At 52.4% G+C, this 21,077-nt stretch overlaps 7 protein-coding genes across 7 annotated transcripts; all 7 read right to left on the minus strand.

The window, feature by feature from the left end:
- Window positions 1-621: 621 nt before the first annotated feature.
- On the minus strand, window positions 622-4,015 carry AYO20_01427 (hypothetical protein; the record flags this gene model as incomplete). Its single annotated transcript, XM_022639733.1, has 2 exons — window positions 622-1,434; window positions 2,117-4,015. 2 exons carry the CDS (start codon window positions 4,013-4,015, stop codon window positions 622-624), a joined length of 2,712 nt encoding a protein of 903 aa, XP_022504121.1.
- An 873-nt stretch (window positions 4,016-4,888) lies between these two features.
- Window positions 4,889-5,818, minus strand: AYO20_01428 (hypothetical protein; the record flags this gene model as incomplete). Its single annotated transcript, XM_022639734.1, has 1 exon — window positions 4,889-5,818. The coding sequence occupies one exon, from the start codon at window positions 5,816-5,818 to the stop codon at window positions 4,889-4,891; it is 930 nt and encodes a 309-aa protein (XP_022504122.1).
- Window positions 5,819-6,903: 1,085 nt separating this feature from the next.
- AYO20_01429 (hypothetical protein) lies at window positions 6,904-10,791 on the minus strand (the record flags this gene model as incomplete). The annotated part of the gene is made up of 2 exons (XM_022639735.1): window positions 6,904-10,677; window positions 10,732-10,791. The coding sequence occupies 2 exons, from the start codon at window positions 10,789-10,791 to the stop codon at window positions 6,904-6,906; spliced, it is 3,834 nt and encodes a 1,277-aa protein (XP_022504123.1).
- Window positions 10,792-11,239: 448 nt separating this feature from the next.
- Window positions 11,240-11,613, minus strand: AYO20_01430 (hypothetical protein; the record flags this gene model as incomplete). The annotated part of the gene is made up of 2 exons (XM_022639736.1): window positions 11,240-11,326; window positions 11,398-11,613. The coding sequence occupies 2 exons, from the start codon at window positions 11,611-11,613 to the stop codon at window positions 11,240-11,242; spliced, it is 303 nt and encodes a 100-aa protein (XP_022504124.1).
- Window positions 11,614-12,346: 733 nt separating this feature from the next.
- AYO20_01431 (hypothetical protein) lies at window positions 12,347-14,414 on the minus strand (the record flags this gene model as incomplete). Its single annotated transcript, XM_022639737.1, has 2 exons — window positions 12,347-12,398; window positions 12,451-14,414. The coding sequence occupies 2 exons, from the start codon at window positions 14,412-14,414 to the stop codon at window positions 12,347-12,349; spliced, it is 2,016 nt and encodes a 671-aa protein (XP_022504125.1).
- A 3,127-nt stretch (window positions 14,415-17,541) lies between these two features.
- AYO20_01432 (hypothetical protein) lies at window positions 17,542-18,042 on the minus strand (the record flags this gene model as incomplete). The annotated part of the gene is made up of 1 exon (XM_022639738.1): window positions 17,542-18,042. One exon carries the CDS (start codon window positions 18,040-18,042, stop codon window positions 17,542-17,544), a length of 501 nt encoding a protein of 166 aa, XP_022504126.1.
- A 1,553-nt stretch (window positions 18,043-19,595) lies between these two features.
- AYO20_01433 (60S ribosomal protein L3, variant) lies at window positions 19,596-20,752 on the minus strand (the record flags this gene model as incomplete). The annotated part of the gene is made up of 3 exons (XM_022639739.1): window positions 19,596-19,851; window positions 19,911-20,584; window positions 20,642-20,752. The coding sequence occupies 3 exons, from the start codon at window positions 20,750-20,752 to the stop codon at window positions 19,596-19,598; spliced, it is 1,041 nt and encodes a 346-aa protein (XP_022504127.1).
- Between the last annotated feature and the right edge of the window lie 325 nt (window positions 20,753-21,077).

Consider the following 21,077-nt stretch of genomic DNA (forward strand, 5'->3'; position numbering starts at 1 on the left):
GATGCAGGCAGGCAAGCATGCAAGCAGGCAGGCAGATCGAATGAAAAGTAACGAACAAAATGGGGAAAAAGGAAGGGAAGTTCCTTTCCTGCTCGGTTATTTTTCTTTTTTTTTCCTGTTTCCCCATGAATCATTCCACAATGTTTGGGCGCACGCACGTACGGGGGGAAGGGGGAAGGGGAGGGGGGCGTTTCCAATAACAAGGGGTGTTTTGGGGAGTCTAGGAGCGGATGTATATCGAATGATCCGGTCCTTTGGTCCTACCTACCTACCTACTACCTATGTAAGTTGCTAGGGTAGCAAGCAACTAAGCAAGCAAGCAAGCAAAGTAGTTCTTCCTTTGGCGGATATATTTTAGTAGGACAAAAAAAAACCATATTGTATATAATTCGACACGGGACTTTTTCTGTACATCCGAGTGAGACGTTTTGTGTCCTTGGCCAACATTGCACTTCAGTGGCATAACACGAGTACCGTCCAAAGCTGGACTGTTCCGCTAGACAGATGATCTATCTACACAGGTGTCCGGATCCCTGACTCGCACCACGAAAGTATTCCCTACAAAGTACCTCGTACAAGAGCGCCTCGCGTATCGAACCCCGGAGAAAGGAAATCGAGTAACTACTGCGCGTGGACATTGTCGTTGCCGTTCTCATTCTCCTGGCCCTCGAGGAGCACCATCCCCTTTTCTCCCTGGATCAACTCGTCCAGAGCCTTGACGCGGACCTGCATGACCCGACACAGCGTGTACTTGTGCTTACTGCGCACGATCTTGCGGTGCCGGTTGCGCCGCTTCTTCTTCTCCTTGAGGGTCATGGGCTGGGTCTCGATGCCCATGACGCGGACCCGGCACTCGAACAGCCTCTCGTCGAGGTAGTTGGGCTCGCCCGTGCGGCGCTTGTCGTAGGACTCGGTGGCCGCGGTCCCGGCTTTGAGCGTGTAGTCCCGCGACCCGAGGATGCTGGCGCGGTTGAACCGCAGGACGTCGCCGGGCGACACGCCCTTCATGTGGAACGGCAGGCGGAGCGTGTCGCCCTCCGTGAGGAGGTACGGGAACCGGTGGATGTGCGTGACGATGTAGTGCGGTTTTTGGACGTGGAGCTTGGGGAGAAGGGTTTGCAGGGACCGCGAGAGGACGAGGGGCTGGTCGAGAGGTTGTGTGGTCGCGCGCCCAGCGAATACCGACGTGGTGGTCGCGGTGGCGGAAGGTGACGAGGATGTCGGGTCGGCTGTTACGGACAGATAACTCGGGGGGATCTCAGGCTGAGTGTTCTGGAATTGGGATATCGGCGTCGTCGTGGACGGTCGCGTCCTGGTCTGGTGAAGCTTTGCGCGGAACGGCAGGAGAAATGTGGGCGGTGCGGCCACAGGCTTTGACGATATGTTCAGGGCGCTCTGCACGAGGGTCCGCGATGAGACATGGTGAGATCTTGTCTGGTGAGGCCGGAGCAGGGATCTGCTGCTACTCCCACCGCGAAAGTCAGTCACCGGGTTTTTTTCTCCGCGAGTTCTGCGAATTGAAGAAAGAGGCTCACGGTTTCGGCACGGATGAGTGCACCCTTGAGGGCATCGAGTCAAAGATGCATTTGATCGTGCGTCCGCAAATGCGGCACATAGTTGCGTAGTCAAAATGACCGGTCTCCAAGTCAAGTTACTATACAGTGGCGCTTAATGGATCTTCTTGTATTGCCTGCGAAGAGATGGGCTCTTCGGTATTTGAGGTAGAGCAAATTGGATTGAAGTCGGAATATGATCACGTGCATCTCAGAATTGGGTTTCATGGCAGTGACGGATAAATGTAGCGCCGGCTCCTCTTCCCCTTTTTCCACAACTTATCACCCGGAATTGTTGATATAGAATCGATGAATGCTTCTTGAGATTCACATGTCTCGTAGTCAGGAATTCAATCCAACCACCCGAAATTTCGATGAAGTGATAATGATTCCAGAACCACTCATTAGATCTACCGCAAAGGATCTTGATACCCAAGGCGACCGACTCAAATGAGTATGATGCGTCTCTGCTCAAAACTCGCCAGCCACTTGTCTGCTAGTGCGTTCCTGTCCAAGTCTGGTCTCCGGGTCTCAACCCTGCCTTGACAGATTCCGATCCTCACGTATCTGTCGGGCGTTGTGGCAGACCTGACCAAGACAAGGTGCATGATCTCTCGCCAATCTCGAACCAGGGCGACGAGGAAGACCTTACCACCGTGACGATTCCAAACACCCCAAGCCTCCTTCCTTGCGCTTCCAAGCCAGCCGCCTGGGTCAGCCCAGTGATCCATCTGGAGCCCGAGGGGATAGCTGTCGAGGCTCTCTATGTACTGCTTCGAACCGTTCACGCCTCGAAGCTCAGCCTCGCGCACTGGGCCTTCTATCGTAGCCTCCACACAGCCAGTGTGACCAAATTCCTGGTCTTGAGATGAAATGTGGAGAGCCTGCATTGTCTCGTGAATTGGTGCGTTGTTGTGGCTGAGGTCGTCCCCCTCCGTAAGACGATTCAGAGATATCAATTCAACCAGAGGTTGACCTCTCGTGTCCCACGAGTGCGCCACCCGACCAGGACAGGACACCCACGACCAGGAAGGAGAATTCTTGGGCGCAATCCGCGTCCTAACCGTGTCGTCATCGTCGTCGTAATAGTCGTAGTCGTGACTCCAGCACAATCCCCTCACAAAATCCTCCCTCCAAAGACCGGCGCAATAGCCATAGTGCGGGTGGAATTTCTGTTTGAGCTGGGATGCCAGACCAGAGATGGCCGGGAGCCTATCGTCTGGTTGGGAGAGCTTTCGGGTGGTGTATTGGACCAAGAGATGCTTCCAGAGGGCCAGAAGCATGTCATTCGAGGCGGCCCAGGATGAACCTAAGGTGTTTTGTGGCCGTGATGCTTCTTGCAACCACATCTGGCGCAACCCGTCCAACCTCGAGAGGCCGACGTGACGGCCCACCCACGCCGGGTTCTCGCCGTCTTCCCTTGACAGCTTTCCCTCTGCACAACTGAAATAAACCTGGTCGCGTCGGAAGTAGACCAGTCTCGGGCTGAGCAGAAGCTCTTGCAACGTCCAGCCTCGAGAATGCAGCTTGTATTCCTCCTCTTCAGACGAGGGGCCAGTTATAGGTCCGCCCCGATTGGGATCCCCATCATTGAGCAATCTCGCATAGATCTTGGTGCCGAATCGATGTGAGCCAATCTCGATACCTCGCCTCCATAATCTGTCGGGCATAGCGAGGAACGACCTGTCGCAGGTGGAGGCTGCATCTGCCGAAATGGCCAGATACGCCCCAGCATAGATCTGTCGCATTGCCAGAGACTCGGTCTGCCACTCTTCTTTGTCTCCTTGAGCAATACACAGTGCATCAATCCATAGATATCGGATCCCAAGAGATCGAGTGGTTTTGATGGCGTCCCAGAACACCGCGGGCAACTTTCTATCAACGGGAATCCCCTCAGCCATCTCCTTCAGGTTGTGCGCTGTCATGGTCAAGATTGCGCATTTGGTCTCCGACTGAGGGCCCCAGCAATAGCTCAAGGCTGCATAGGGAGTCCCTTTGCAAACACTAGAGCGAGCTTCGTCAACGACTTTGACGGTTTCGGTCCCCTCGATGCCCACGTCGACAAGGCGCTTCGGTATGTACCCCGAGCTTGGTTTGCACCGCCCATGTTCACGCACACAGGTCCGCAAAGCGTCGGATGCAAACTGCAAGCAAGCGTCTCGTTCCAGCGTAATGTTGCGCCTGACGGGTAGCCATGCAAGGTGCCCAGCGAGAGCGGCCGAGTCTTCCACAAAGATCTGGACCCGAAAACTTCCTCTTTTCCAGCCGCACGAGATCTCATCGATGTCGTCGCCAAATCTCTCGAGGGATAGGCTCCTGATCTGCTTGTCAGACTCGAGCAGCTTGTACTCCTCAAAAATGGCTTGCACGGCTCGTGCGATGATCCAACAGCGATTGCATCCCTGCTGTCCAGATTTGTGGATGTGAGCATAGCTGGGCCTGTAGTTGCGATTTTCAACCATCCTTGCACAAGAGCGACAGGATCCAGGACCGCCGCGACCGCCCGGGGATTTTTTTTCGGATGCTTCCATTGATGCCTTGTCGTGTGAGGACTTTGGTTCAGGTAGAAGCTCTGCAAATGGAAGCTCTGGAGACCCCCGTGCCTAGGATTTTCACTTAACAGTCGTTTTCAACAGTGTACGTTTCCCGTGGGTATTCAGACAAAAGCGACCTGCTTCTGCACTCACTTTGGGACCGTACTTTTGCAAGGCGCCGTGGGGGGGAGGGGAGTGGGCATGGCAACCCCCGGTCAAAGGCATGATGAACAAGGCAACGGCTGTGTTGGCAGGAGGCGATTGGAGGGGAACATGGATATGTACGCCACCTAAGCGAGGGCGTCGCGAGTGCCTTGTCCCATTTTGCTCGTCAGGCGGGGAAGCTGGCGGAACCCCATATACAGAGAGTAATGTCGAGATTGAAGGTCTGACCGTGTGTCCTCAATGGTCGGTAGAGATGTGCTGGGCAGGAGGGGAATTGCAAGGGAAGAATAGGAAAGAGCTATTCGATCAGTGACGGAGTTGCCGTTGAACAGAGGCTTATGTATCCCGATGAATTCCTCCATTAACTCCCGCCTCCTTCAGGCAGCCCACTTTGAAGAGGCCACACAGAATTATATGCAGATTTCGTTATCGGATTTATAGGAATATTTTATAGGTTCATCTTGACGGACTCAGGTTCAGCCTTCCCGCCCTTGTGTGTGACGAGTTCCACACCCAATGGAGAGGAGAAAAGAGGTTGTATTGTTGAAATCATACTATTCACCTTGACGGGCTCTCTCACTCAGCCCTTGCTCTGTCAACTGCATGCCATGCTGAATGTTCCCCTTACTCACCCAACTACTTGGGCGTAAAAAACTCATCAGCCATTTCCACGACGCCCCTGGCCAGCCGTCCCAGCAACTGCCCGAGAAAGGGATCGACCACCTCGCCCTCGCCCCTCGCGAGACCCTCGAACCAGCCGGCCCAGTTGTCCTCGAGCCAGCCGAGAGCCTCGCGGGGCACGCTCCCGTGCTCCTTGTGATACCTGACGGCTTCATCCTTGCCCACGAAGCGGAGGTTCACCTTGCGGCCCGTGCGCTGTTTGACGAGCTTGGCGATCTCGCTCACGGGCGTGGATCGCGGCCCCGTCAGCCGCAGCGTTTGCCCGATATATTTGGTGTAGTCGACGAGGACCAGGGCGTTGCCCTCGGCGAGGTCGTCAATGTCGACCCAGGCGATGGACGAGTCGTTGGGCACGACCCATTCCAGCGGCTGGGTGTCGCCCTTCTTAAACACCCCAGACACGGGCGGCCCGGCGTAGTACCCCCAAACCTGCGCGTACAGTCCCTCGCGGAGGATCACGTACTCCACCCCACACTCCTCCAGGTACTTGGTTGTGTGAATATGGCCCTGCTGGATCCCGATGACGCTGTCCAACCCTGTCTCGCCGCCGAACATCATGCTGGTGTAGATGATTGTCTTGACACCAACTGCCCGCGCCGTTTCGATCGCGTTCTTGTGATATTCGACCCGTTCGACGCCGGGGTCGTTGTGAGAGACGAGGAACAGCACGTCGCCTCCCGTAAAGGCAGACCTGAGGGACGCCGTGTCCGTGTAGTCGCCTCGACGGACCTCGACACCGTACTCTTTTGCAATCGCCGGGGCACGGTCCGGGCTTGACGCCGAGATGATCAGATCCTTTGGCGGGATCAGCTTCTTTTCCAGAATTTGACGGAGGACTCGAGAGCCCAGACGGCCACTAGTGCCGGTAAGGATATAACGAGCCATATTGCTGGTGGTGGTTCAATTTGGATTTCTTTCGAAGAAGCGTTGTCTTTTTGTCTTGTTGTTTTTCTCGTAGGTGAGCACGTCTGAAGCTGGATCTTTTCACGCTTTAAATATATCGAATCTCCGACCCATGAAGCCGACATCTCCAGACCTTTTTGAACATCTCGTGATAGCCCCCAACGATAGTGCTGAATCCCTTTTCGGTCAAACAGGACCCAGCATTAATAATGTTGTTGGGATCAGCGACCTGTTTTGGACGTCCATTCCACTTCCAAGTGCCGCTGCCAGATTTGTTTTGTCAGCTTTCCGGAGCAACGGCTTGAGAAAGGAAGAGAGAGAGCTGGCTGATTGATAAGAACCATTCTTCATGTACGCAACCTTGGGGAGACAAGGCGTTGGCCATCGTGAGAGGCGGGTTTCGAGAGGTCAGAGGTATAGAAAATGGCTCTTCCATGGTTTTTACTGGTTCCACTCCAGCCAACCAGGGGGGTTTCATGGGGTCAAGAGCCCCAGTGTTATGAGTAGGTAGTATGACCAAGAGTGGTTACCTCGTGGAACTTTCTAAACATGGCCTAGCAGTGATTTCCACAATGGGTCCACCATGCTGGAGGAGATACCTGTAAAGGCGCAGGAAGATAGGGAGATGAGCAGCCCCAAATACACAAGCAACGACGTAGTGATAGAACTATATTCGGTATAGTTTTCCTCGCTAGCGCGGTCTGGAAAGTGCTAAAGAAGCATAGTGTAATGCCAAAGGTTGACGCTTTGCTGTTTCTGGATTGTTGCCTTGATTGTAGTATCAAACTGTAGAGTAATCAATCAACGTCGTCCTCTTTGTTGGATAGAGAATATGGACTACTCGAGTGGAAATAACCTCGGCGACCACGAGAGAAGATCACAGTAAAAGAAAGAAGAAACGAAAAGGGCGCATACGAAAAGCGTCTCTCTTTCGTTCAAGGCATCATAGCCATGTCTCTCCGTCTTCGTCGTTGGTCAACCGTTGAATTAGTCCTCGGGTGCATACCATCCTATGCCATGCATAATGCTCACCAAACACGGCGAGGGCGTGGATCAAGCGAGGCTTTTCATCGCCTACCACCACCCCTGCCTCCAAATCGCACTCTTCCACCACCTCGTCTACTGACACCGCTTCTGCCTCGGAATTGCTGCTTCTCAGACTGGTCTCTCCTTTTCTCAACACCCAGTCCCCGTCTTTGCTGTTTCGGGTCCTTTCCCTTTCCTCCGGGCGACTTGGGAGATCCGGAGCCCTGCATAATCTGTCTGGCAACCTGTCTTGCCTCTTCAACGTCCAGCTCCATTTCCTCATCGTCTCGGTTGCGAGTCTCTTGCTTTGTTTTCTTCTGCATCCCGGATTTGACCTTCAGCCTTCCTTTCTGGCCTCTTCTTACCGCATCGGCGCCGGAAACTGCGTCGAGATAAGCGTTGATCGAGTTGTCTTGGTTCCCTGACCCAGACATGACAACATCGACATCGCCGCCTTCATCCTCTTGCTCGCCATTGAAGACCAGCTTGCCATCCTCATTGTATCGTGCTTTCGTTTTCTTCGTTCCCGGTTGTACATCCCTCAGTCGTCCGAGTTTTTTGGTGGCGATGCTCGCCATGCTTCGTGGATCCAGGAGATCAAGCGGCTCGTCATCTTCTTCGTCCTGGCGAATATACTGTTCGTTTCTTCGCCTCTTCCCATCCACTGAAGATTTCTTGAAGGAAACTCCTGACATGGCAGCATTGTCGTCGTCTTCATCGTCACTGCCTGCGATCTCGGAATCGTCGTCGTCCGATCCATAGACAGCCTCATCGAATTCATTGTCATATTTGTTCGTCGTCGTCGTCTCCTCATCTTCGTCCATTTCTCCATCGCCCTTCTTCTTCCGCCGTCCTCGCTCTCTCCGTTTCCGGATGTTAACAACCATCTTCCGATCATCGCCCCCGACCCAGCTTTCGACCTTGGCTGAATCAAACCTCCTCAGACAGCGATCTAATATTCCCTTGACCTTGGCTCTCAACCGTCCTTTGTTTTCTTTGCTCCACACCATCAACCCGGGGACAATACTGGGCATTCTGGGTTCCAGCATTTCTGTAGGCAATACCACGACCATAACTTTGACAAATCCAAGCACCGCGCGCACAATTTCTCGATTGTTCGACTGCAAAAATATGCAAACGGTATCGACAAGCTCCTCCTTCGTCTTATCACTTAGTCGTGTATGAAACTCGAAGAATAGCCGGCTGAGTGCAATGATGCTAGCGGCTACCATATGCGGAGCCACACCTGCCAGCCCCGCACTGACCATGGTGAAAACCTCCTCAAGAGTTGCTGGTGCGTCAGGGGAATCATCTGGCATGTGTGGTACCAGGCGGTTGCGGATCATTGTTCCCGGAGGATTGGATGGGCTGGAGATCTTTTCCGTGAGAGCAATGAGGAGGTCAAATCCTGCAGTTCGGGCTTTCTCGTTGCTGTCTTTGCAAGCCAGGACAACCTCACTGAGCATACTGGGAATAAAATGAAGGTCGGTAAGAGGGAGGAAGGAGACAAGCGTATCAATCGCGAGGATGCGATCTCGGCGGGCAGGAACGGGTGTCGTTTCTGAAGTTCGAAGAATCAACTCCTGCAGTTCGCTGTTACGGGCAGCAAGCGCCTCTGCACCGGTGGGGGAAGTTGACAGCCTCGGAATGAGTTTATAAGCCTTCTTGATGAGTTGCGGATCGGATTTGAGTATTATCGGGTTGGTTAGGATGTTGGAGGAGATGGCGAAGAGCGAGGAGAATGTCGATCTTGGTAAGTGAACAGAAAGCGCAATAACAAGATCAAGTAATGTGTGAGAGGTCGGAGGGAGTCTGCTGGCGGATGGCTGAAGCGGTTCCTTTTTGGGAAGTGACTGATCGGCTTTCGGAAGTGCATCTTGAAGCATCGTCGACACTCGCTCAAAAGTGTCCACCAAATCCTTTTCGGGCGTGATGCTGAGATAGCTGTTGATACATCGTAAAATGTATGCACGAGACTGAGGCAGTGTTTGACTGTAGACATTAAATAAGACAGCCAAAAGGTTGCCCGCAAACTGGGACAGGTGCTGAATATTCTTCTCGGCATCAGACCTCTGTAGTCGACGTTCGAGCAAAAGCACCTCGTCTGACAGATCTGACGCTAGGAGGGCCTGGTTCGACTCCACCAGATTTTGCAGACCTCGACACACATCGACTCGCAGATCTGTCTGCTTGTAAAGGAGGTTCGAGAGCATCTCGGCGAATGGCTGGTCAAAGGCTGTCTGCAGATCGAGAGGAAGATCGCAATAGCCTGGCAATGTAGCCCAGACCTGCTGCACCACGGTCTCAAAGACCTTGATATCCATCGTCTTCTCAGCGTTGCCATGATTGATTACCCTTTGATACATCGCCTCGCTGAGGGGAACTAGGTCGGATCTGAAATGTGCCAGGTTCGTGTTGGAGACATGGTCTCTCAGTAGGGGGAGAAGCCACGCTCTACCAGGCTGGCCTGGCTGTGGTCTGATGAGGTTGTGAGGTAGGACGCTTAATACAGCGCCGGGACCAAGGTTGCGGATGGCATGCCCAAGGACCTCGTCTGCTTCCTTCTTGCCTTGAAATCCCTCATAACTCCGTAGCTCACCAATTGCCTTGACGATAGGTAGCAGGAATGGATCCCCGCGCCACCTCAGAGAGTCAAAAACGGCACTCAATGCGCTGAAGACTTCTATCCAGGCTGTCTGATATTTTACGGCCAAGAGGTCAAGGGCCCTTTTTGAGAGTTGCTCCAACACCTTTTCATCGTATACTGACGGGTCGGATATGACGCTGTCCGGGATGCAATTGGCAAAGAACGAAATGAGACACTCCGATGCCGAGACTCTGATGTTGTGAGATGGGCTCGTGAGAAACGGACTCACTAGGTCGCAGAGCTCCGGCAGCTTGGCGAAGGTGTCTTCGGGTTCAACGACTGCCGCCGTACCATAGCCCCTTGATAAGATTGCTATCCAGGGCGGAAGCAGCTGAGAGTCGTTCTGAGGAGGTTTCAGATCCACTATTGCTTCCAGCAAGCGTGGCAACTTTGAGGATGAGACCTCGTCCTGCATTCCCTCAAATATCACCTCGAACACTTCAAAAGCGCTCATAACCAAATAGTCATTCTTCGATCTGGATATGGACAGGAGCAACTGGCAGAGTGACTCAATCTTTTTGCTTGGCCATCCACCCGATGCTACTGCAATAGTTTTGGTCAACTGCAAAGCATGAATCACGGCAGGCTCGTGACTATCGTCCGGTCGACCCTTCTGCCGCCGTACCTGGTGTACCTGGTCCACGGCGTTCTTCAGGTTGTTCTGGGCAGCAATTGCGCACATTTCGGCGGCGGGGTGATCGATCGCAGGACCAGGTGGTGGATTTTTCAGAATATGTGTTATGGCCTCCTGCGCGCGTTTTCTTATTTTCGGCCTCGAGTCAATAGCCAGCGTGAGCAACACAGGGATGGTCTGCCAAGGGCTGGCCTGGGTCTGCGGAAGGTTCCATGCCGCAGCATCTTGGGCAATCAGCAACGACTCCAGACATCCTATTGCTGACCGTAGCAAAGGTCCATTCTGTAAAGTGGCGTTTAGGAAGGGTCCCAGCAAGGACAGGATCGTGGTAAACTGTGATCGGAGGAGGCCCGCGGGGACGTGCGAGGTGATCAGGTCGAGGAGATAAATGGTCGAGGTGACGACCTCATTATCACTTCCGGGAGAAGTAGATTGTTTCAGAAGGGCGAGGAGAGCGGCAAAGTACGCCGTGGGAGTAAATTTCGTCTTTTGCTCAGTGAGGGTTTCCTCGATCGAGGACAGAACCACGGCAGTCTGTGGATGGGTCAGTGGACTCGCACAGGCTTGCAATGGGGTCTCAAAACTTACATGCTGTTGACTCTGGAGATTCGGCGATTTGATCTTGGCCAACCTCTCCTCGAGAGACATATTGACAGCAATATGGACGAGCGCAACTGCTACACAATCGCCGGGTGCGGTGTGGCTGTCAAAATCTCCAGTGCGGGCAACATTTTTTAAAATCGGAGATTCCGATGTTTTGCCGGCAGCCTTTCTTTCAGCCGTGCCAGATGGCACACACGTGATATTTCAGCCTTGTCGCAAACAAGGTTGACGATAACCACCGGCTGGCTGCAGAAAGGTGACACGCATGAGGCAGGAAATGAGGAGACGGGTGTACAGAGTTCAATACTTCGTAGCCGATGGATTGTGACATCAGAACAGAAACAAAGGGCACTCAACCAGCCATAGAGACTCATTTCCATCGTACGACGTTCTTTTCCAACTCATATTTGAACCGTGAGCGTTTGGTTTGATTTCTGGATCCTCCTCGCAAATGATGCCGAAGTGGTGCATCCATCTCTGCCATCTTGCCTCATCAACTAGGGAACCAATTCTTGATGATAGATTCCGTGGGAATTCCCAACGCCACCTTCCGAAAATACTGTCGAGTCTGGGGTATTGACTACACACGAGCAGTTAGCTGTGGACCCCGTACTCGAATGGAAGATACTGCAGTGTGAGTTTGGGCCTTACCAGGTTGTTCTCCACGGCGTACTTCATCAGCAGATCGTACTGTGCGAGAATCATTTCTGCGCGCCGCTTACGTTGTATACTCTCGTAATCCTCCTTTTTGTGAGGTTGCTCGGACGAAGGTACGCCCTGATCTACCGGCAAACCGTGAGAGGAATATAGTATCGAGGCCGTGCCCATGGTTGGGTTTCTGGCTCCGGAGAATTCAGCCGAGAACATTGTGCTTCGAGTGTAAGGAGGCCAGTTATGTGATGAGGCATGAAATGAGAATACCTCCGAGATAGACCATCCTGAAGCTGGAACAAATTTAACGATGCATCAAGAATGCGGTAGTTACCGAGTCGTGCAGCACGTGCGCCTAGTGTCGTCGACACTCAATACTCTTGCCGTACATCAAATGGTTCAAGCCAGAGTTGCAGCCAAGTCAATCAAAGAAGAATCGAGATACGTGTTCAAATGTGCTTGCGTTGAGATATAACGTCCTGGAACCATCATGTCGTCCATGAGCCAGGATGGCAAGGCACAGGTTATCTAGACACCAATCTCTCCTCCTTCCAACTCTCAGAACTCTCATATAGCATCACCGCTCCCAACTGTAATGCATTCAGGCTGCACATATCCTTCCTATGTCTGTCTTCCTCGAAGTGGTGGTCAAGAAACTCCATTCCCCCATTCTAAGTTGTGCAAGTCGCCGAATGTACTGGGAAAAATTTCATGATTTTCCCTTGCTTCAGTCGTAAAATTTTAGACAAGATTTTTGGCAGCTCATACCCGCAAAAATGAGGTAGTTCCGTGTAGTTCCCAATTCGCCGCCCGTCCAAAATGACCTCGATGAAACGCCGATATCTTGAATTGCCATGCCGCTAAATGCTGAAGAACCAAACAGACGTCTGTACACGCCGACAGTGACCGGCCAGCTGGAAATGATTTCGAAGAAACATTATGATTAAAATTAACATCCATTCACCAGCGAGTTCTTTGGCCATCCGTAGCCGGTATCGGCCCTGGAAACTGAGGTTAGCTCGGTTGGACACAATAGGGGCAGGCAAGACTCACCAAGTCGTGATATTCGGGTTGTGATACACCTCGTAGTGATTGTTGATATACTCGGTCGTCTCGTATCCCTCAGGATCGCAGCTCATTTCGCCGTTGTCGTCCTGATAGATGCGGATGTAATCAACTCGCATGGTAGCTGGCATCAGAGGCGCTAATCCGGTCAAATTCAGCGAAGAGAAGCCAGGTGATATACCGAAATTGACAATGATCGACATTGGCTCTTCGGGAATAACTCTTTGAGCAACATTTCCATTGGGACCCAGTGCCTGGGCTTCCATACGCCAGACAGGCTCCGAGCCGACAAACCAGGTGATGTCGCCATCGTTCCCCGTGGTGTATTCGTAAGCATATACTTGATAAGCGTTCCCGTCATACCACGCATTGTTGAGATTGGACAATCCCGAAACGGCTTGCTGGAAAGGTCCACCTTTGTATGTATTCATGGCTGTAACCGAGAAATCGAAGACTTCCACGAAGTCATAGTTGGGTTGATACCAGATGTCGAAGGGCGCCACTTGAAAGGACTGAGAGACCATACCGATTTGGTTGCCCTCGGCATCAAGAGTGCCGACGCTTGCTTCCAGCACGTCGATCTCAGGGGCGGATCGGGATTTCCCAGGAGTTGGATGGTCCTCGTTAGAGCATGTGCAGGCTGGGAGTCTCATGCCTGGGAGGTAGCTGATGCCATCGGGAGAGCTCTGGTTCGCAGTGATACCGGCGTCGCACACGTCTGCGTACGAGTAGGGCCACAAGCCATCTGTTGTCGCAGCGTATCCAGGCCTTCCAAGGTTGCCCATAGACCAAAAACCGGGCCAGAAGCCGACCGTATCACCACGACCGGGGAGAGAGATACTGGCCTCCAATCTGCCGCCTTTGAAACACATCTGATTCCAGGACTGCAGCATGCCTGAGCGATAGTTCAAGCCATGATTTTGAAAAGCATCGAAGCGCAATTCCAACACACCATCGTTGGTGGTGGCAGCATCGGGGTCGTACCACTCCAAATCCCTCGTCACTCCATACCAGATGTCCACTGCAGTCCAATATGGGTCATCGCCTTCATAGAACGTCCGTCCTGGCTTGGAGAACTCGTCTGAGAAGACCAAATTCCATGTATTTCCGTGATAATCTTTCTTTGTTTTGACGGATTCAGGCGTGTCGGGATCGATGAGACTAGTGCGAATATTCTTCAGTAATGGAACCTTACCACTTCCTATGCAAGAGTTGCCGTCTGCGCAGGGGTTTGGTGACGACGTTATCTTCTCAACAAAGGTCCTAAACGAGCCCATTAGCACATAGACCAAGGCTTGACAATGAGGGACGAGAACGAACAAAACTGGATATCCCACAAAAAGGACCAATATTCCTAGCGTAATCAGGGCAAGACCACCAACATTGACTAAGCCTCTTCTGTTGAAAATATCACAGTCTCGGTCCTTGTCATTGGGATCAGGGTTATGGAGGTAGTCGTCTTTTTCAACATCCTCTGGGAATAGGAGAAGTCCCGCAGATGGCAGAATATTATATTTTTCTGATACCGTTTGAGTGTTGACGTCGTTGTCGTCACTGCCGGCTCTTGAGCCTGGTCTTGATTGACTTTGATCCCTGAACGGATTTTCGAAGCCTCTGCTATCCCTGCTCCGGTCCGACTCCCAGCTCGATCGGCGAGAAGAATAACTCGAGCGAACGGGGGACCTTAGGGGTGAGCCGCCGTCATCTTTGAATCTGTTTGAGCGGCCTGTGACTGGTGGTAGTAGTCTTTCAGCCGAATCCTGGACTTGATCTGAAGGGTAGACGTTGCTTAATTGTGACCGGGCTGTTGTCGGTCTAGAGTTTGTCGGGACAAGAGTCCTCGAGGAACTGCTTGCATCGGCGTTGAGCAAGTCTTCTTGACCCGAATTGAGACGAATATGAGGAGGAACTCGTGGAGGTGATGAGGAACTGCTGTTGCTGTGAGACGACATTATAAGATGGCGACCGACTCGTCGTCAGGGAGATCGATCGCCAACACTTGAAGGAACGGGGTGCAAGGACAGTATTTGGTCGGCCAAAGAGATGAGTGAGAGGAGGGCTGAGTCGGTTTTAGGGTCGAGGCTCTGAAGGAAGTATGTCTTAGGGCCGGCCGCAGTCTCGAAGGACGGTGAATGGAGGAGGCCGACCGATGAGAGCGTAAGCAGTGCAGATTAGGCGAACAGGTGGTTGAAAATAGCAAGGAGGCCGGGGGCAATAGAGGATAAGACGCCGACAGGGTCAGAGGAACAAGTTGCTCGTGATCGTGAAGAGCGGAAAGGGCCTCGCAGTGGTGAGTTTGTGGTATGGCCGTGCACGAGGTACTGTAGGTGCTCCTTTCTGGCCAGCAGGAAAGGGACAAGCTTCTGCCAGCTGAAAAGGAGAGATTCTGGAGGAGCAGAATGAGGGTTTCGAGGTCGGTAGAGAACTGCGAGGTAAAGAGACGGGGTGGATTGGAAACGAACGTAACTGCTTCAACAGCAGAGGATCTGTCGAGCAAACGAACAAAGAAGATGGTGTTTGTGTTGGCCTCACAGGCACGCGCAGTTTGGCAGGTTTCTCAGGATACAAGAGTTTACCTAGCAGATGGTAGAACAGCAGAAGAGGCTTTGGCAAAGGCCTACAGGGCTAGTGGGCGAGGGGGGCACCACGGGGCAATTGGACAATTGGGCTATCGGGCTAAACTTTAGTGGACGCGCAGGTGCTCCGGTCCCTTTAAGCGGCCCACTGCCGAGCTTTAGTGCCGTAGTGATCTGTGCCTAGTAGGTGGTCAGCCTCAGCTGTAACTCCAAACTGCTGGGCCTCCAAGGGCCTCATCTCAGCCCCGGGGAGCGCATTCGATGACCCTGAATTAAGGGGATCGCAGGTGAATTTCAGACCCTCTATAATAAAATGGGTCGCCGGTTTCGAGTCCAGTTACACTATCAGTAAGAAACACCTTGTTGAGGAGTTCTTCTGGGCAATGACTTGATAGAGATGAGATATGCTGGCATTTGCCCATCTTGATGGGGTTTCCAAGAGTGTGGCAGCATAATATTTGTTGTTGTTCTCGGGAGTCGGTACCTGCATCGTTGGCTGTGAGATGGGCGGCTGAGAGGAGGCACTGTTCCTCCATCCTCTCCCTCTCGCTACTCTTCGTCCTTGTACACAACCCTTACCTGCACCCTGTAAACTGCGGCCTTCCATTATCATTTGCACAACACCAGCAGATCGTATTTTTTTTTGCTTTCTTTGGATTGTGCTCGTGTCCCTTCCAACCATGAACCCTGATACCTCTCACTGCCACTGCTAGTTCAATTCCACATCCGTCGAGTGAAGAGGTGTATGTTTGTGCAGCTGCCAGCCTGGTCTGAAAGTGCTCTGATCTGATTCCAAGTCTCAGGTTAACATGCAGATCTCCCTTTCCTCAGTCATGATTTCCTCGATCCCCCTGGCCGAGACTTTGTCGGGGCCCACAGCGTCACCTACCCACCCAGATCCAAGCAAATGGGCCAAGGAGAACAGGAGAGAGGAGTGCGCTTGGCCAAAAACAAACCCAGTACCAGCGGCCTCCGAAAAGAGTTGACGCGTTCGTGTGCGGTAGTGGCACAGCAGCGCCCCATTCCGTGTGCAGCTTCACCCTTGGACGCCTTCACATTTCTTGCTGAGCCCCATCAGCCTGCTTCGAGCATTCGGTAGGTACAAGCTACGAGGAGGACGGATGAGCAAATCACGACCGTGAGTGGCGCTACTGTGGTCGAATCACTGTGCTGCTGACGCTCGGAGACTCGAAGCAGTGGGGGGCGGATAGGATCCTAGAACAATCTGACGGGGAGCCTTGATTTCGCCTGTTTGCTCTCATTTTGATTCGCGTTCGCCATTCAGGGGGAACCGCCACAGCACAGCACGACTGGCCAGAGAACCAGCTTGCACATGCACATCCTTCGCCGTTTTCCTTCTATTCTTAAACCTCCATGCCAAGGAAGGACTTTCCGAAGGCTGGACAGACTGAGAGCATCCTTCGAGAGCTCTAGAATACTGCAGAGTGATATGAAATGGACAGAAGATGGTATGATGGATACTCGGTACCTCTCAAGAATCTTGTCCTCTGTGTTATAACGGTGCATCCCTGCCCTTGGTCAGCGCCCATCGTCCATTTTTGTTTCAGCTTCGACTTAGACACCGCTACGAGGGTTGCTACAAGGCGTTGACGCGGCCAGTCAACGGTGACGCGTTGCTGGTAGGCACCAAGTACCAAGTACCGAGTAGGTTTACTACGAGGCACCTCGTACTTGTACAGTGTCTCGAGTCTCAACGAGGTTTCCCCCTGTTTCTTATCGATGTAACTTCGGATATTGTCCCAGGGGCTGAAATCCCCACATGTATGCTGCAATCCTGTACTCGATAACTCGTACAAGTATATTATCCCCTTTTGATTTGGCACTGGATCGGTCGTGTGAAATACCTACCCTGAATATCCGAACCTTGGGCTCCAGTATATCCCCTGTTTGCTATCCATTGCCTCGATAATTATCTGCGTGTATCTATCCCGAATGGTTCCTGTTCTAAACGCTTGCGAATTCTTCCGGCCTGTGGTGGATACCCGTTGACGACTCCGGATGGGCTTCATGATCCGTTTCGTGGGTTCTATATGGGCTATATGGGGGTTGGACTATGGACTACCGTACTACTGTACATACGGAGCACCAATTGCCTTTGGAGGAGATATTTCCAGAAGAGTACTCGGTACGGTAATGCGTGCGCGTGCATATTGCATGCTTTGTCGGTCCTCCAAACACACAGATTCGAAGATCGGCGTACTGACTGGGTTCTTGACTTGAAAGTAGTAGAACTCTTGGTCAGGCCATGATCTCCTTGACGTGGTGCCCTAGCGAGCGACCTTGAGGATTGGCTTTGGATGTATCTCTTTAGATACACGCCTGCATGGAATTTTCTTTTTCTCGTTTTCTTTTTCACGTATAGAGCACCGCATGAAGGACTGGTATCGACGACGTGCGTGATATTAGGGTCGTATTTCAGTGGTCATAGAGTTTTCCTGGGTAGAGGTCTTTCATTCGGTGGACTCTCTTTCTGATCTCTTCCCTAACTCTCCACCGCCTTGGTCACAACACCGACCAACATCCTCTCCCCCACGGTCAAGATATAATAATCGACTCTCGTCTTGCTCATTTCCACTCTATAAACCTTGACCCCCGCCTTCCCCTTCCCCGCCTGTTCCACCCTCTGGACGACCTCGCCGTACTGCCCTCTGGGGTCAAAATCCCCAACATTCAACTCCTCGACAACGGGGCCGCCATCGCCCGACTTGGTGGGCGTGAGGCAGTTGACGAATTCTTCCGGTTTGGGGAGCTCGGAGCCGGAGTAGTTGAACAGGACAGGCTCAAACGGCGAGTCCGTCTCCGACGTGTAGGTGACGTCCGGCAGCGCCTTCAGGGAAGCCGGCAAGGCGTCTGACGACGAGCTGGTCGGGTCCAGTCGCGACCGCTGCTGAGACGTCGACTCGGACTCGGCGAGGGTCTGGCCGGCCTTGGGGTTCGCGTTGGCCTTTTCGAGGAACGACAGGTAGGAACTGTCGTCGGACATGTTGTTGGTGTGGTGGGAAGCGATGTTTGAGGAAGGTGTCGATGACCCTGGTGCCTTGATGACAACGGAATAGGGACGATGATCAGAGGATCTTGGAGTCCTGATTGCTCTAGATTTTCCCGGGTGCGTCCACGCTGCTGCTCTCAGGCTGGTTCGCAAAACTCGCCAACGAGCACCTAGTATCTTCTGCTGTTGATGTTGCTGCAAGGTGAAACGAGGAGACTGTGTAATAACTTGTTGACTGCGACAATGTATCAACGCCCGGTACTGCAGCATTTGACTATGGAAGTGACTCCGAATGGTCAATATGATACATGCCTGTGGTTGTGTGAAAAAGATGGCCCAGCCCGGATTCAACAATGACGTCACCTTTTCATGCGTACCACCAGGTTGTTAAGTGGCAGGAGTGGCCATCAAGCGCGCACGACTGCTTCTCCTGAGTCTCGACGTGAACATACCGCTTCATCCTGCGCGAACACCAGCGACTGGCTACATCTGCAAATAGAGGGTGAAGAATGTGGGTTTGACCTTGCCCACAAGACTCCTAGAAACGACCTCTGGCGCCACGAACCTCGTGAGCTTAACACCTCCCGTGAGAGGTACACTTCAACATGCTTATACTTGCATGTCGCTACGAGATGGTTGGGGGCCACAGATGCTAAGCCGCAGTGCTGACACAGGTCCAGTTTTGTTATGACCAGGTACTCAACGAAGGCGGTACGTACGAGTAGGTGAGTAATCCTTCTCACACGGAGTAGATGTGGTTGTGGCAAGAAACGGGGTCAGACAGTGTCCGAAGCCGATGAGATGAGTCTGCAGGGTATGTGTGGAAACGGTATTGTTGCGACTGAAATTCCCACAAGACATATTCGTGGAAACTGCTGAAGCTTCTATACCCACAGTCCGCTTCCACCGCCGACGCGTGGCTGGATACCGGCTGGAGGAAACCAACAATAATGCATCCTCCGGCCGATCCGAACGAGGTCAATCGAGCACTTTGCAAACTGACAGCTGCGTGGCCCATGGACGAACGATGCTTGTTGCAATCGCAAAAGGCTGCGTAGGATGCTGGGCTCGATAGACTGTCACAATACAAGGAAATTTCGGGGCCTGCAAATTGTAATGGTTCCATTGTAGGACTCGAAGTTCCAGGTAGAAAAAGCTTGTGGCCTAGGAGCAAATGCAAGGCTTCCTTCGAGGGCAATTATTGCAAACGGCGTCGCAGAGTAGTATGATATGGACAGATAATCACGACTTTCATGACTTATTTGAGCAGAGCTTCAACCAAAGTCGCGCAAGTGCACCCAAAAAGATAAAAAGAGAAGGCAACAAGAACCAGAAATCAAGTCATTTGCCTGAAATTTTGTATTTGTCTTCCTACTCCCATGGCAAGACAAGCCATGCTATTCATCCCGCTCGTAAATCAAAGGAGAACAGGAAATTCTTTTGGTATCTCGTGCATGCGCGGCTCATCTCTTCTTGACGGGCGAGCATAAAGATGAGCATATCCTTTTGCTGAAGCCAAGACCGCCTCCAACAAACCGTCGTCATCCTCATGAAGCAGCAACAAGATCCTTCTTGAGCGTACCCAAGAACTGCCTCTTCTCCTGAGGGGTCTGGTATGCACCATGACCGAACTCGGACGACGTGTCGATCCATTTGAGTTCGACCTTCTCCAGAGCCTTGCGAGAGGTGTGAGGGAACATGGACTTGCGCAGGGTCATGACTCGCTTCTTGACGCCGGGGACAGAGCCCTTGAGGAGGACGAAGTCGTTCTTGACCTCGCCATAACGGACGAAACCACCCAAGCTATACAACCATATTAATATTTTTCAAGACAAACAGAGGTAAAACGGGACAAAACTTACGGGGTGATCTGCTTGTTCACGACGTCGAAGTCGGTGGCCGCATTCTTCTCATCCTTGCCCTTGCCAATGCGGTAGACCTTGTGGTTGACAGAGGTACGATGATGGTAACCCATTTGACCGGCGCGGGCAACAGTCCATTGGACGTGCGAAGGATGCCAGGCACCAATACAGGCAACCTTTCTCAGACCCTTGTGCGTCTTTCTGGGAAGCTTCTTGGTGCCCCATCTGCTGGTGACGCCCTGGAAACCATGACCCTTGGTGACAGCGATGCAGTCAATCATCTCGTCTTGCTCGAAGATGGTGTCAATCTCAACCGGCTTCTCGAACAGGCCGTGGCCAAATTCGACCTTGTCTGCCACGCTGCCACCGTTGATCTGAATCTCCATCAAGTGCGCCTTCTTTTGCTTGAGGGGTGTCTGACGGATTTGAGTATGAGCAAGTACACGGACGACTGTGCAGTATTTCTTGATGCGCTCGAGTTCCCGAGTGATCGAGGAACCTTTGTTCTCCGAGTGTTTCTTTGCGTATTTGGTGAATGCCTTCTTCTTCGACCGGTACCAGTTCTTGTAGAAGCGGCGCTTGACTTCGTCAGACAGATGCTCTGCCCACACAGTGGTAAGGGACCGCAGGCCGCGGGGTGTCTCTATGTAGCCGACGAGGCCGACGACGATCATCTAGTAAACTGTCAGCCGCAACAACGTAAACGCCGATGTCGACATTGTGGGACTAACCGGGGGCGTCTCGATCACAGTGACAGCTTCGACAATCTCTTTCTTGTGCATCTTCGCGCCAGGTCTATCAAGATCGCGGACAATGGTGGTCATCCCGGCCTTGTATCCCATAGCAGCGGTGAGATGGACTGGTTTCTTTGGGTCATCCTTTGGAAAGCTGGACCAAATGTTTCAGCTTCGACTCCTTGAAAGACGAGTCATGACTTCTAGAGAACCAGAGTATCCTACCTCTTGACCTTGCCTCGGTGTCTTGCAGCTCGCTTTCTGGGTAGGAAAGCAAGCGAGCCTATTGTGAGAGAAATGTGTTAGTTCAGAGCTCTTTTTTTCTCAGCAGTTTTCAGGTGGGAGGAATTGTACCGTGTCGCGGCGCCTCGAACTTTCGGTGAGACCTATACCAGCTATTAGCAGAAGTCTTTATTGAAACTGAATAGCACTC

Source organism: Fonsecaea nubica (assembly GCF_001646965.1).
Source record: "Fonsecaea nubica strain CBS 269.64 chromosome Unknown Scaff6, whole genome shotgun sequence".
Taxonomy (NCBI): Eukaryota; Fungi; Ascomycota; class Eurotiomycetes; order Chaetothyriales; family Herpotrichiellaceae; genus Fonsecaea; species Fonsecaea nubica.